This window comes from Martes martes (assembly GCF_963455335.1).
Source record: "Martes martes genome assembly, chromosome: 18".
Classification (NCBI taxonomy): Eukaryota; Metazoa; Chordata; class Mammalia; order Carnivora; family Mustelidae; genus Martes; species Martes martes.
Window position 1 is genome coordinate 37,876,891 of NC_137906.1, and position 14,163 is coordinate 37,891,053.

General features: G+C 55.0%; 1 protein-coding gene across 2 annotated transcripts in view; it reads left to right on the top strand.

Annotated features, from left to right (window-relative positions):
* The first annotated feature begins 210 nt into the window (after positions 1-210).
* The window catches only part of SRL (sarcalumenin), a 36,821-nt gene continuing 22,868 nt past the window's right edge, over positions 211-14,163 (top strand). Inside the window, exon 1 of one of the 2 annotated variants that reach the window (XM_080829804.1) lies at positions 211-283. In XM_080829804.1, coding sequence (XP_080685930.1) covers positions 223-283 — 61 coding nt within the window. In that variant the 5' untranslated portion in view covers positions 211-222. The remainder of the gene's footprint in view (positions 284-14,163) is intronic. The other variant, XM_080829805.1, reaches the window with a different exon arrangement.

Consider the following 14,163-nt stretch of genomic DNA (forward strand, 5'->3'; position numbering starts at 1 on the left):
GCTGCTGGGGGGAGAGAATCCGGCCCAGGCCGTGCCTTCCGGGGCCTGGCAGCTGGCCGGGCAGTGGCAGAGCGAGCCTCCGTGCAGCCTGTCAGGGTCTGCTCTGCTTCCCCATCACGTCCACCCAGTTGCCCTAGTGACTGTGTGACCCTTCTCCACCCTGCGCCACCACCAGTCCTATAAATAGAGGCGAGGAGCAGCTGGGCTCTCTTGGCAGTCACCATGAGGACGCTGGTCCTGCTCTGCTGCTTTGTGGCCTCGCTCCTGCTCCCAGGACAAACAGGTATGACCCTCACCCTGTCAGCCAGGCCAGACGGTGACCCCCATGTGCCCCGAGGTTTTATGTTTACCATGGGGGGCGAAGGGACGAGAGAGGCTTGAGTGATAGATGGGCGATGAGGCCTCTGGGATTCCTGGGGTTGATGGCAAACCTTTACTCCTGGCTGGTCTCACCATCGTTTCCATTCCCCTTTCCCTGGGTCCCCGGAAGAAACTGGGTACAGAGACCCCAAGTGCAGTCGGGGGCTTGCGGGGAGGCCAGAGGAAGTGGGAGCCGTGAACTGAGCGGTGCAGGCAGGTGTGAGGCCTGAGCCAAGGGCTGGGAGCCAGAGGGCAGGTCTGGCCAGTTGATGGTGGGGAAGAAGACCCCAAAAATTAAGACTAGAGGACCCCCCCAGATGAACAGAAGAGCCCAGTCCGGGGGCTGGAGGGGCTCTGGAGGTCTGTGTCGTGTTGACCCTCCCACCTAGTGGAGATTAGGCAGGGGGCTGGCTTTGCCTGATTGAGGACTGGGCGCAGTGGACAGAATTGGGGGTTGTCTGTGGGACCGGTGGGAAAGAGGAGTGGTCAGTTTGGTACGGGATTGGAGATGGAGTTGGGGCTTGGGCACAGAGTTCAGGAGAGGAGCAGGATACTCCAGAGTATCCCTGACCTAGGCTGGGGGCTTTATTGGAAGGAGACTGGGGGCCTGTGTGAATGGTTTTTCCTTTGGGATCTCAGCACTTTGTGTGTGAGGGGGAGGCTCGGGTTACAGCATGGGTGTTATTTATAGGCATGGAGGGGACACCAGAGGGTTTGCCACCTCTCTCTTCCTGAGACTCCTGGGGCTGGGTCCCCCTTGGGGATGCTTCAGGGGTGATCTGGGGTGCCCGCAGGAATCTGGGTCTCCTGCTTCGTCTTGCTATGAGTTGGCAGTCCTCAGACGTACAGGGGCTCGTGGGGTCCAGAGCCGCAGCCTCTCCAACCTTTGAGGTTCTGTTTGTTGAGGTCCCAGCCCCTGCCGCTCAAGCAGGTGGCGGGAAGAAGCAGACGATGTTTCCTTGGGGGGTTAGGGACCAAGGTGGGGGGCTCTGGCCTTGCATGTGCCGCTGGGCCCTGCCCTTGGCTGCCCTTGAGTTAATTTGGGCCTTGCAGGGCTGCTGTGGCTGGAGTGGTGAGGATTCCAAAGGGCTGTCAGGTGGCTAAGTATGGAAACAGCAGTGTAATTGGATCCTGAGCCCCAAGCCACTGCTGCCCGCTCCCCTTCATAGCCCCTGCCCTGCTCCGCCCAGCCCCAGCTGCCACTGCCACCTCGCCTTGCTTCCACACAGCAGGCTCAGGGACTTCTAGCCTTTTAGGGACATCCTTCATCTTTTCTCCCAACGCGGGAACTGGACATCTGAAATGTTTCATGGGCCTCACGGGAGGATCTTGTCATGGATCATGGGGAGAGGAGGCAGGCAGGCACTTTGTGCGAAGATCCTGTCTGTGCACACTCTTCGCTTCCTGGACTCTGCGGTGTGGCCCTGGCCTGGCTTCCAGGGAGACCTTGCTCACCACGTGCAGGGTTCCTTCTCGCCTCACTCCCACTCATCACTGGTGCTGTGGGTTCTTCCGTGGGGACTGATTTTATCACTGCTCCAGCTGTAGGTTACCCTGAAGGATCGTTCCTTCCTGCACCCGCTGGAAGGTTCCAACCATAAGTGTGCCTTCTCCCTGCCCATATAATGACAGTCCTTCCTACTGGTTGATTTCCCCATAGAATTGTGCCACTAAGTAAATGCCACCTTGCCCAAAGGCAGCAGCTTTGCTCCGGAACTTCCCACCCTACCCCTCTCTGCATGGCAGGCAGACTTTCTCTCTTTCCTGCTTCCTGGGGGCTGAAGCAACCCTTCCTTCTTTGTCCCCATGTTGCTTCTGTGGTCTTCTGGACCATGGCAGCTTCTTCTTATTCCCAAGCAAGGGACCAAGGGCCTCTCCTGATGCTAGGTACAGCTGGAGCTGTCAGGGCCCGATCACCAGGCACCTCCCAGGTCTCCACCCCCTCCTGATCCATGGCCCCCAGACATTTGTGACCACTGGGGTTCTTGTCTTTGTCTTGGGGACTTGGCCTGGTGACAGGCCTGCTCAAGGACAGGGGGAAAGCAGCCTTGAGTTGGTTTACTCTGTCCCCTCATTGTCAAAGTAAGAGTGAAAGCCAGAGGAATGAGAGATGCACACAAGGTTGGGCAGTGAATTATAGACAGGCATGTGCAGCCCAGGGCCGTCTCCCCCAACGCCGGTGTTCCTGTCTTCCCCTCAGTGTCTCTCTCTGATGGCCACCTAACTCCCTCTGCCTTTGGAGAGGCCACCTGTGGGGACCTTTCCTCCGGATGCTGTTGATCCTTTGACTCCTCTGAGAGTGGGGTGGGGTGGGGTGAGGAGTGGCCGGTGCTGAGAAGGCATTTGGGTTCCTGCCGTTGGTTTTTGTTAGGCTGCATTTGGGACGTCTTTGGTTCCTGTTGTCTCCTTGGTGCAGAGGGTGGGGCAGATGGAGATTCTTTTTTTTTTTTTTTTTTAAAGACTTTATTTATTTATTTGACAGAGAGAGAGATCACAAGTAGCTAGAGAGGCAGGCAGAGAGAGAGAGAGAAGTGGAAGCAGGCTCCCTGCTAAGCAGAGAGCCTGATGCGGGGCTCGATCCCAGGACTGTGGGATCATGACCTGAGCCGAAGGCAGAGGTTTAACCCACTGAGCCACCCAGGCGCCCCCAGATGGAGATTCTAAGTCTGTTCATCCCTCTCCAGCCCAGCCCTGGTCTGCAGACTTGCAGCCTGCTCGGGCCTCCACCCTGCCGTCCCAGTGGTGAGAAGCTGGTGCACACTGGGGCTGACCTGCCCCTCCATGAGAGATGAGGGTGTGTCCGGAACCCCTTTGTGGCCCCTCCTCACCCGCCCCAGTCTGGTTATCTCCAGAAAGGTGCTGTGTTCATGTTCCCTCAACAGGGCAGCTCAGCTGCATGACCCACCATGGGGAGGGCTACCGAGAGCAGGTCATGAGCTCAGGGGTCTTAGGGACAGAGCAGAAGCCTTTGCAGCCCCCACAGAAGCTGTGTCTCCAGCAGTTTCCCTGACTCCTGGCTCAGTGTGGCTGGGGGAGCCCATAGGGAGCATCTGGTCTGCCACTTCCCACATCGAGTCTGCAGTGCACTCACTGGGATTTGCCCATGGATGTGCCACCTTGCTTGGTGGCCTGTGGAACTAGAGTGGGTAATGCTGGTTTTGTCCCATGTCTGGGTGTGACAGTGAAAGTCAAATAGCTAGTTCAAGGCAGGCCAGAGCTAGATTCAGGTCTCCTTGCTCCCGCAGGAGGAGGTCAGATGAGGCCAGCCATATCCCTCAGGCCGTTTGGTGCTCTTTTAGGTGTGGTGGGCTGGGAAGGAGCCTAGTCACTAGAGACACAGGAGAAAGGTGGCTCTTCCTCTTTGGCAGGGTCCCAGGGCCAACGGCAGGGTCTACGTGCTGTGCCTCCCGGCCTAGAATGAAGGTGTGGTCAGGACGGTTGGCTGGGGTAGGGTCTGCTACTGTAGGATGTTGGGCTTAACTCTCTCCTGGACACCTTCCCTGCTCCAAATCCAAATCCAGACCCACTTATGGCCCAAACCCTTGCATTTAAATATTGTCTGAGTGCAAAGCCTTTCATTCAAACACCTTGCCACATCTCACCATATATTAATCATCCCAGATTTATGGCATACCTCCCGTTGTGTAGGTGTGGTACCGGGGGTATCCAGACGGGCGTTGTGTCCTTGGCATGCTTGCCTCCAGTTTGGGAGATAGGACGTCTCCTACCTCATACCTGCACGAACACAAGCAGGATACTTGTGAGCGTGGGCACGGAGGTACAGGTAGAGTGACGTGGGCTGGAAGCGCCTGGGGAGATAAGTTTTGACTGAGTAGATCAGGAAATGTTTTACAGGTGATGGGGTATTTGCGATGGGCCTTGAAGAAAGTAGCATTCAGACGTGGAACAATGGAAGGAAGAGAATTCCACGTAAGGGGCAGGCTGAGTGAACTCGCTGTCGGGAAATGTTGCGGCTCTGACGAGAACTGGACAGGGAGAAGGGCACGCGGAGTGAAGTGGGATCGTGGGGAAGCTTCTTGGAAGGCCGGGTCGGGCTAGCCCTGAAGAACCTTGTGTGCTTAGCCTCTGAGGGGGCTTTGCGCTGTGGGCGGTGGGCGGTGGGCGACCACCGAAGTCTTGGGAGGCATTCCTCCGGCAGGTGTTTGTGGGGAGGGGAGGACGAGGGAGGCTTGGAGCACCCTGTCGGAAATGCAGGTTAGAGGGTGTGAGCTCCATGAGGGAGCGGAGGTGGAGAGGAGGGCAGACCCAGCAGATCACTGGGGTGGAAATTTACTGGTCTTCTGCCAGAGGGAGCCTTCACGGGTCTGGTGTTAGTCACTGGAGGCGTGATCTTGCCAGAGAGAGAGAGAGAGAGAAAAAAAAAAAAAGACCAGGAACAAAAAGAACAGATATTAAAAGTTCATTTGGGTCATTACAAATTTGGAGTGCCAAGGGGCATCTAGATGGAGATACGGGATATTGGAGGAGTGAAGGTCAGGTCTGGAAGTCCAGAGATGGGATCCAGTCGGGTGAAGATGAGACTGTGAGGTCATGAAGGAAGCTCTTGCAGGCAGAGAAGAAGGGATTCAGGGATGGTCACTGGACAGTGCCAGATTGGGACAGTGGGAAGAGGAAGATGAATGGATTTCAGGAAGAGGGGAAGTGACCTGGGAAGAGACGGTGATCTGGAGGCCAAGGGAAGGGCACCTTCTAGAAGGATGGTCGAAGGGATGGAATGCCGCAGAGATACCAAGGAAGAGGACGTGTTGGTTTTGATATCTCCAAGGTTGCTGGCAGAGCTCGAGCCTTATGTGCACCTAGGGAGGGCACAGAGGTGACACATTTGGGCAGTGGGCTCAGGAGGGATAGAGGACACATAGGAGTACATGGGTAGGGGGTTTGCAGAGGTAGCAAATTGCTTTCTCAACACTAGAAAGACTAAGTGTGTTTATGGGCTGCTGGTGAGGGTCCGAAGAGAGAGAAGGACTGAGGGACACAAGGTGGAGAGGAAGTGGCCAGGGTGTCAGATGTGAGGTGGGTGGGCAGATCTTAGGGGACACATACCATGGCATCATGGGGGCCTCAGAGGGACATTGCACTTCCAAGGCAAACTCAGGAACTGGGGTGCCAGCGAGAGAGCTCAGCTGGGGGGTGGGGTTCGCAGGCTTCCCTAGGATTGCTGCAGAGGGCCTGGAGGGCCATGGGGTGGGGTAGGAGGGAAGGAACCAGACTGTGAGGTGGAAGGAGAGACCGGTTGCCCTGCATCTCCTGGAACGGAACAGTAGGGCCAAGACCAGAGCCTGGTCTCAGATGCTGGAGAAAAAAGCAGGCAGAGCCCAGAGATCGAGTCAACGATGAGCCAGCCGTTGTTGGCCCCTGGTAAGCTTGTCCCCTCGAGCCAGGGCAAAGTCCGCCCCCGAGCTCCACCACCTAAGGTGTCCCCCCGGGCCTGCAACAGGGCAGCTCTGTGTCTGGATTCCGTCAGGATCCATGACTTCATGGGAGCTGGCTTGGAGGTTCGCAGTGAGTTCCCGGGATGACGCCTGGGTTCTCATTCTTCTTGTGCAACAGAGACAGGCCCAGGCTCAGGTTCCCTCTGGGGTGTTTTCCTGGCTGGGAGGACTTTGCCACGCCCATCAGCAGGGCTCGTTTTGGGATCAGGGAAGTCCTGTCTGCTTTAGTTTCAGCCGCATCCCTCTCCAGCCCTGAAGGTGGTTTTGTTCCGAGTCAAGGTCCCAGGTAGGGACCTGTCCATGCTTGTCACTTCCTCGTCCTCCCTCACAGAGCTCCTGAGCAGCCTTTCCTGAGTGGCCTGGTCTCAGGATTGGGGGCTTGGGCAGCAGAACTGGTTCCTGCCTCTGAAAGTGTGGAGCTGTCAGGAGGTCACCATTCATACTCCCAGCCATACCCTGCAGCAGTCTCCTCTCCAGGGCTCTCAAGCTCCTGCCTATCTATGCAGAGAGGAGGCTGCCCAACGTCGCTCTGGGGTGGGTGTGCCCAGGGGCCCGATTCTGAAGGCCAGGAGACTATGGTGCCTTCAAGCAGCTCCTGCCTGCTGCCTCCCTAGGAGCCTGTCTTCCCTGGGACCGTGTCATCAGAGCCACTTGAAAACATAGTCACTGCTGCTCCTTCCGTTCCAAATCCTGGGGCCCAGAAGGATTTCAGGTGGAACACTGGCCTAGCTGAGGGTGGCTCCCCAGCTTCATTGCAAAGCTGTTACGCAATGAGAAAAGGCTTTTCTCCTTCTGTGCTTGGTGGAGGCTCCCCCCAGGGGTTGTTGTCTTTTGCAACCTCGACAAGCACTGACCCTCTCGTTCTCTGTCCACTCTGAGTGCTACAGGGCACAGAGTGCGTGTGGGCTGTGTGGCTAGCCTCGGGGAGAAGGAAGGCCCAGTGCAGAGTCCTGGAGAAAGGGGAGATGAGGCCCTCCCTGGGGCGTACACCCTGGGTTGGGAACAGAATGAATTTACGGTTAGAGGTGAGGGGCAGAGTGTGTGGTCAGCAAGTGATATAAGAATGCAACTAGTTTATGATCCAGCAATCACACTACTGGGCATTCACTGGGAGAATACAAATGCACTAATTCAAAGGGATACTTGCTCCCTGATGTTTATAGCAGGATTATCTGCAGTAGCCAAGGTATGGAAGTAGCCCACGTGTCCGTTGACAGGTGAATTCATAAAATAGTGTGTGTATATATAGGAATATTCTTCAGCCATAAAGAAGAATGAAATCTTGCCATTTGCAATGACGTGGGTGGAGCTAGGGAGTATAATGCTAACAAAATAAGTCAGCCAGAGAAAAACAAGTATCATATGATTTCACTCATATGTGGAATTTTAAAAACAGAACAAATGAGCAAAGGGAAAAAGTAAGAGAGAGACAAAGCAAGAGCAGACTCTTAATGTTACAGAGTAAACCGATGATTACGGGAGGGAAGCAGTATGTGTGTGGGGGGGGGGCGGTGAAGCAGGTGACGGGGATGAAGGTGCGCACCTGTCGTGATGAGCACGGGTGACGCGTGCAAGTGTAGGGTCACTGGATTGTGCACGGGGAACTAGCAGAACACCATGTTAACTAAGTGCCATTAAAAGAACGAAAGAGATGTGGGGGACACAGTGGCAACCGAGAGGAGGAACACGTTGGAGAGAGACAGGAGAGGGGTGCCAATAGGGGCCCTCCTCTGAAAATCGAGCTTTCCAGCCCAAGGCCCTGGCCAGCCGCACTGCCCAGACAGGAACAGGCCTTGTGTCTGCCCCCAGGAGCTGACTTCTATTTGGGGCTATGACACACACGGTGAGAAAATTGAACTAACCTCCCCCTCCCCCAGTGGCTCTGGTTGGAATTCAGAGAAGGGCCGGAAGGTCTGCCTCACGGAGGGACAGGGCTTCAGCTGCACTGGGAGGAAGGGGACACTCAGTGTCAGTGCCGAGAGGCGAGGGGCTGTGTGTTTGTTGAACTTGCTCCCCTCTGCATCAGCAGCGCCTAGCATGGCACTTGGTTTGCTTGGTTCGTTGAAAGCACTAAACAGTGTCAGATAAAAGAGCAGACGATTTATACAGGCAGAGGAGGAAGGCGATCAGAACCCGGAGTGGGGACTCTCAGAGCATTGCATTGGCAGGGGCAGGAGGAGCCCAGCTCTGGCTCTGCTGTGGGGCTCCTGTTGGGGGAGATCAGACCACCCTGGTGGGCGAAGGGTCTGGAATGCTGAGCCAGGTGGCTCTCCCTGGGCCCTCAGCATACTCTAGCCCCTCCCCTTCTCCCTCCCAGATATTTTGGGGTCCTTCCATAGCAGGGAGTGCATTCTGAGCTCAAACAGGTGCAAAGTCTGTCCTGGAGTTCTGGGCCCGCAGGAAGTGGGTTGTATTGGGAACTCAGCCCAGAACCAGGCCAGGGGAGAGCCCTGGTGTTTGGGAGCCCTGTCCCCGCTCCCTCCCCCTACCAGCTCACTGCCAAAACTGTGGCCCCTGGTCCTCTTCCAAGTGGCCATTCGGTTAGGACCTTGGCCATCCCTGTTGTCCCCCACGGAATTTTCCCAAATGGCAATAGGTATAAGCTTGATGAAGCCATTGCCATGGAAACCATGTCTCTGAGTGCACCTGGCCCACCAGAGGGGCTTCTGGCCACTTTGTGGGTCTCTTGTTTTTTCCCCGCATTTCCTCCTATCCTTTATGTCAGCTGGTAGAAGAACACTTATTTCTCTGGTTTATCCCAGGAACTTAGGACACCAGCAAGGGGTCTGGAAAGATTGGGGAAGGGTCATAGCCCTTGCCATGGCCTGGGGAGCCCATCCTAGCCTCAGGAATGAGCCTGGGTACAGGTCGTGAGAGGGATAGAAGCCCAGGGGCAAATCCACCTTTCTCCTGACTTTTCCTGCCTCATTTCCTTCCTGAATTGATAGTTAGGCCAGCAGCCTCTTCACCTGGAGCCCTGTCACCCGAGGCTACCCAGCCAGGTTGCAGAGCAGGCAGCCTGTGGCGAGGGGGTGGGGGCACGGTGAGCCCTCAGGGACCAGAGCGCTGGGCAAGCTCAGGCTTTGCCACAAACCCTCCACCAAATCCCTTCCCATTTTGCACCTGTTTTTTTGCCCATAAAATGGGATAATAATACTTGCCCTATTTACAGTGTGGTGTTGTTCTGTGACTAAATTTTAAACATGGCTATCGGATGCTTAACGTGTTTTTTGATATCAGATACTTTTTCAGGTTGAAGGGCTGTGGCGGTAATTATAGGCTGTCCCTGCTATTCCTTTGGCTTGACATCTGCCACCGGTTTCCTCAAATATCATGAAACATGAACAATCAAGGGAATCCTTCCACATCTCTGCCCCTCCTTAGGGCTGTTAATATCCTTCGGATTCTCTGTCCTCAAAGAGCTTATGAGCCAGGAGGGGTGAGAGTCCCCGCTCATGACAGGAGTAGGGAACCATATAATCAGGGGCTAAAAATAAGTAGCCTGAGTGTGCAGAGAAGGGGAGCAGGTGGGACGGGGCCTGGGGTCACAGGGCTGGTGGAAGCAGCCCCGCTTAGTGGGAGAGGGGTTGGGAAGATCTTATAGGGCCAGGCTTCAGGGCTATTCCTGTGTTATTTTTCCGGGGCCACTATAACAAACGGCCACAAACCGGGTGGCTTCAAACAACAGAAATTTAACCTCTCATAGTTCTGGAGGCCGGAAGTTAGGCATCGAGGGGTTGGCAGGGCCCTGGTCCCTCTGAGGCTCTGGAGGAGGATCCTTCTCGCCTCTCCAGCTTCTGGTGGATCAGGCAGTCCTTGGCGTTCCTTGGCTTGTAGATGCATCTCTCCAGGCTCTGCCTCTGTGTCCTCGCATGGCCTCTTCTCTGTGTCTGTGTGTCCTCTCCTCTTCTTGTAAGGACACCGGTCATTGAACTTAGGGCCCACCCTTATGCAGCGTGGCCTCATCTAAATTACATCTGCACAGACCCTATTTCCAAATAATGTCCCCTTCCAAGGTTCCTACCAGATGTGCATTGGGGGGAGGGGGTACCCTTCAACCTCTTTGGCTCCTTAGCCTCGGACCCGACAGCAGAGCAGGTGCTGGCTCTGAATGTGTAGTGCCCATCTGCCCCCTAGCTGGTGGTCGTCTGCTGGGCACAAACAGCACCTGTTTCCTTGGGCCTCTCTTTGGCCCCGTGGCCCACATGATTGCCCCGGCAGCTGATCTGGAGCTCGGCTGACTCACCCAGCCCAAGTGTGTTGAATGGGTGGATGGACAGCTGGCTGGGGGCAGGCAACTCCAGGAGGCCGCCCAGCCGAGGGCTTGTACCGGGGAGGCTGGTGGGGGGGGGAGTTCTTCAGTTCCCTGTTGGGTGTGCTCCAGTATGGAGTGACGTGGAGTCAGCCTGTCCTGGGGGCTGGGGGCTCTGCCTCTCAGCTGGTTATGTGATGGAGAGAGCCGCAGGCCAAGAAGCCAGTGACTCAGGCCTGGCGGTGTTAGGCCCAGCTCTCCTGTGTGAGTGCCCTTGCCCAGCCCCTCAGAGTCTCCTGCCCCAGCTGGGGCCGGTGCCTGGCCAGCCTCTGAGGGAGCCCCTTGGAAAGAGAACTTCCAGGTGTGTCCCCTGCTGCTATCAGTGAGACGCTTGCCTCCTGGCACGTCTGCCTTTCTGCCCCTCCTTGCGGGCTAGAAGGGTAGGTATCTGGTCTCCTCACAGCCGACTTCAGGGTCCCCAGACCAGAGGCAGCTCTGGAAGCTGGTGACTGTAGCTGTTTCCTTTCTGTGTTTTGTCCTGGTTCTGGAGGAGAGCAGGGATGGGGACAGGTCTCCAGGGTCTGCCGGCCTTTCTAGAAAAGCTTCCTGGTGAATGTCGTCTGGACTCCTAGCCTGGCATTCCTCACTCTCCTCTGTCTGGCTTTTCCCATCCTCCTGACCACTTTCCTTGGCTCCTGCAGTGATCAACCCCAAATGTCCCACTCCTCAAAGGAGCTCCTGTGGTCCCCATCCCTACCTGTCCCTGAGACTGCTGCTACGAGGTGAGCTCTCTCTTCATGCCCCCTCCCCTCCCCTGCAATTAGATGCCCTGTGTTTAAGGGGAGGGTCTTTAATTCAGGAATCCAGGTCATGCTTATCACAACAATCTTCGGAGCCGATAAGGCAACTGCTTCTATGACCTTCTGATCACAGAAAAATAGTTCCGGGCAGGTTAAATGACTTGACCCAAGGGCACTTCTCTGGTTCTGAATCCCAGTGTCGAATCTCCTCTCTCCTGGAACTCTCTGCCACTAGAGTGGAGGGAAGGCCTTATATTTTGCCACGGTCACCCGTTCATCCATCTGTCCATCCATCCACCCATCCAATGGCTGTCCAAGGTGCTGGGATATAAAATCTCTGACGAGGAAACCAAATAAGAAAGATATTTAGTTTATTGGATGATTTTAGGTGCAGTGGAGAAAAAGACTAGGTTGGGGAGGGGGAAGGCTAGTCGGGAGACAGTGTCACCAGGGTGACAGGAGAGGGCCTTGCCAGGAAGGTGACAAGGAGCCAAGTCTCAGGGGAGGAGAGTGGGGTGCCAGGCAGCTGTGTGGGGAGAGCCTCCCCAGCAGAAGGCACAGTGAGCGAGGGCAGAGGGGCAGGGGGTCTGGTGTGCTTGCTCCAGGAAGAGCAAGCCTGTGTGGAGGGAGCCAGGGAGTGGGAGCGGAGCCTGTGCAGAGCGGGGAGGGCATGGAGCTCAGGGAGGGGCTGTTTCACAACCCAGGTGAGAGATGACAGGCTGGGGGTGGGAGAAATGATTGGATGGATGATAGATTTTGAAGGCAGACAACAGGTTTAGCTGAAGTTTTGGAGAAAGAAAGGAACCAAAAACACTTTATCCTTATTTTTATCCTAATTGCTTTATTGAGAGAAAATTCAAATAGATATAACATGCCCATTTAAAGTGTGCAATTCAGTAGTTTTTTAAAAATGTGCATTGCTTAATTTTTTAAAAAGATTTTATTTATTTATTTGACAGAGAGATCACAAGTAGGCAGAGAGGCAGGCAGAGAGAGAGAGAGGGAAGTAGGCTCCCAGGACCCTGGGATCATGACCTGAGCTGAAGGCAGAGGCTTTAACGCACTGAGCCACCCAGGCGCCCCCACAATTTTTTTTTTTAAAGATTTATTTATTTATTTGAAAGAGACAGAGAGAGGAGGGGCAGAGGGAGAGGGAGAAAGAGAATCTCAAGCTCTTTGCTGAGCACAGAGCCAGATGCAGGGATTGATCCCACGACCCTGAGATCAGGACCTAAGCTGAAATCGAGAGTCAGATGCTTGACTGAGTCACCCAGGTGCTCCCAATGTGCACATTCCTGTGTGGAGATGGGTTTTGGGAGATTTTGTCTTTTTTTTTTTTTAAGATTTTATGTCCTTACTTGCGAGAGCACACACGTACAAGCAGGGAGAGGGGCAGAGGAAGAGGGAGAAGCAGCCTCCCTGCTGAGCAGGAAGTCCAATGCGGGGCTCAATCCCAGGACCCTGAGATCATGACCTGCACTGAAGGCAGATGCTTAACTGACTGAGCCACCCAGGCGCCCCGGGAGATTTTGTCTTAATATTAGGAATATCTTATGCTTTTTTTTTTAAGTTTTTGTTTCTAAGTAATCTCTATGCCCAGCAAGAGTCACATGCTCTACCCACTGAGCCAGCCAGGCGCCCCTAGAAATACCTTATACATCTCTGGTATTATTTGGCTTTCAGAAGTCTATCGCAGGTCATTTGAGCCTCCCACTATCTGGCACATAGTAGGCACTCCATCAATAGCTGTGGAATGAAGGCGCCACAACCCTGGTATTTTTCTTTTCCACTTTATTATGATGAAACAGGCACAGAACAGTTGAAATTCTTGCTCAAGTCTCCACTGCTGATTAGGAGAGCCCCTCCTGTCCTGTCTTTCTCTTCCTCCCTGAGAGTCCCAGGGTCCCAGGGCTGCTCCTGGAACCGGGCAGCTCTGCCTGAGCATCAGTCTCCATCCCACAGGCAGCTTCTGCGAGGCCCTGCCACCACCGTCTGCTTCTTTGTGCTTTCTCTGGGGAATATCTCATGGTAGGCTAGCAAGGCCAGCTAGGCTCCTGACCTGTAATGTTCCCAGAACTGATGGGCATCAGCCTTGCCTGCCTCCTCATGTGGGGTGTGACTGAGTAGGTTTGAGGAATGGCCCAGGAATGGATCTTTTAACTTTTAAGCTCCTCTGTGATCCTTTTGCAAATGGCCTTGAGCCACATCTTGAGAAGGGCTGACCCAGGGGAGGAGGCTCATTACTGTCTGGTGCTCTCAGGTCATCCAACAGGTGTTTGCTGTGTGGGATATCTGCCAGGCCCCAGGCTGGACACCTGCAGTCCTAGTGGGGACACACTGTAGGCCCTGGGCCCAGGGGCCTTATTGAAATGGGGACACAAGTTTAAAAGGACATAGGGTGACAAGTGCTGTGGGAGCACAGAGTGGATGCACCTCAGTACTCAGTACTGAGGGGCCCAGGGTGGCCTTCCAGGGGTGAGCTGGAATTAGCCAGTCCAAGCAGTGGGGGAGTAGACTACAGTGAGGCTGGCACTTGGGGAGACTGTTGGAAATGCATGGGGGCTGAATGCAGTTTCTCGGAGAATTCTGCAACAGAGGCGCTAGTTGTGTGAGTCCAGTGCTCAGGGCTTTCTCAGGCCCTGGGGGGACATGAAAAGGCTTTGGGTCTACCTCTTGCCCCAGAGTCAGTGACAACCGAGGAGGGAAGATCAGAGACATGCATGCCCCCCGAAGGTCACATGGGGCAGGGGGTATGTCACTTGGCTCAGTGTGGATGGTTGTGGACACTGAGTCAGTTGAGGTCAGCAAGGGGACCCATGCAGCCTGGAGGGATGAGAAGCAGAGGACATTATGGAGGCCGCAGGCTGTAGGCTGGCAAGAGGGAGTGGGTGCGGCTGGACTTGAGGAGAGGCGGGAGGGTGTTCCAGGTGGGGACCAGTGTGGCCATCTGGACCTCTTATGGGTTGGTTTGTGTCTTCCACAAAGGCAGGTTGAAGTCCCAACTCCTAGTGCATCCAAGTGTGGCTTTATTTGGAAATAGGTTCCTTGCAGATGTAGTGAGTTAATCTGACTGGTGCCCTTAGATGTGAAGGAGAAGAGACGCAAATAGTGATGCAGGGAGACGCTGTGTGCAGTGCGAGTAGAGATTGGAGACCCACAGGGATGAGCCGGGGACTGCTGGGAGCCACCAGAAGCTGGAAGAGGCAGGAAGGAGCTTCCCTTCGCACTTTTGGTGGGAGCGTGGCCCTGTAGACACCCTGATTTTGGACTTCTGGCCTCCAGAACTATGGGACAAGGC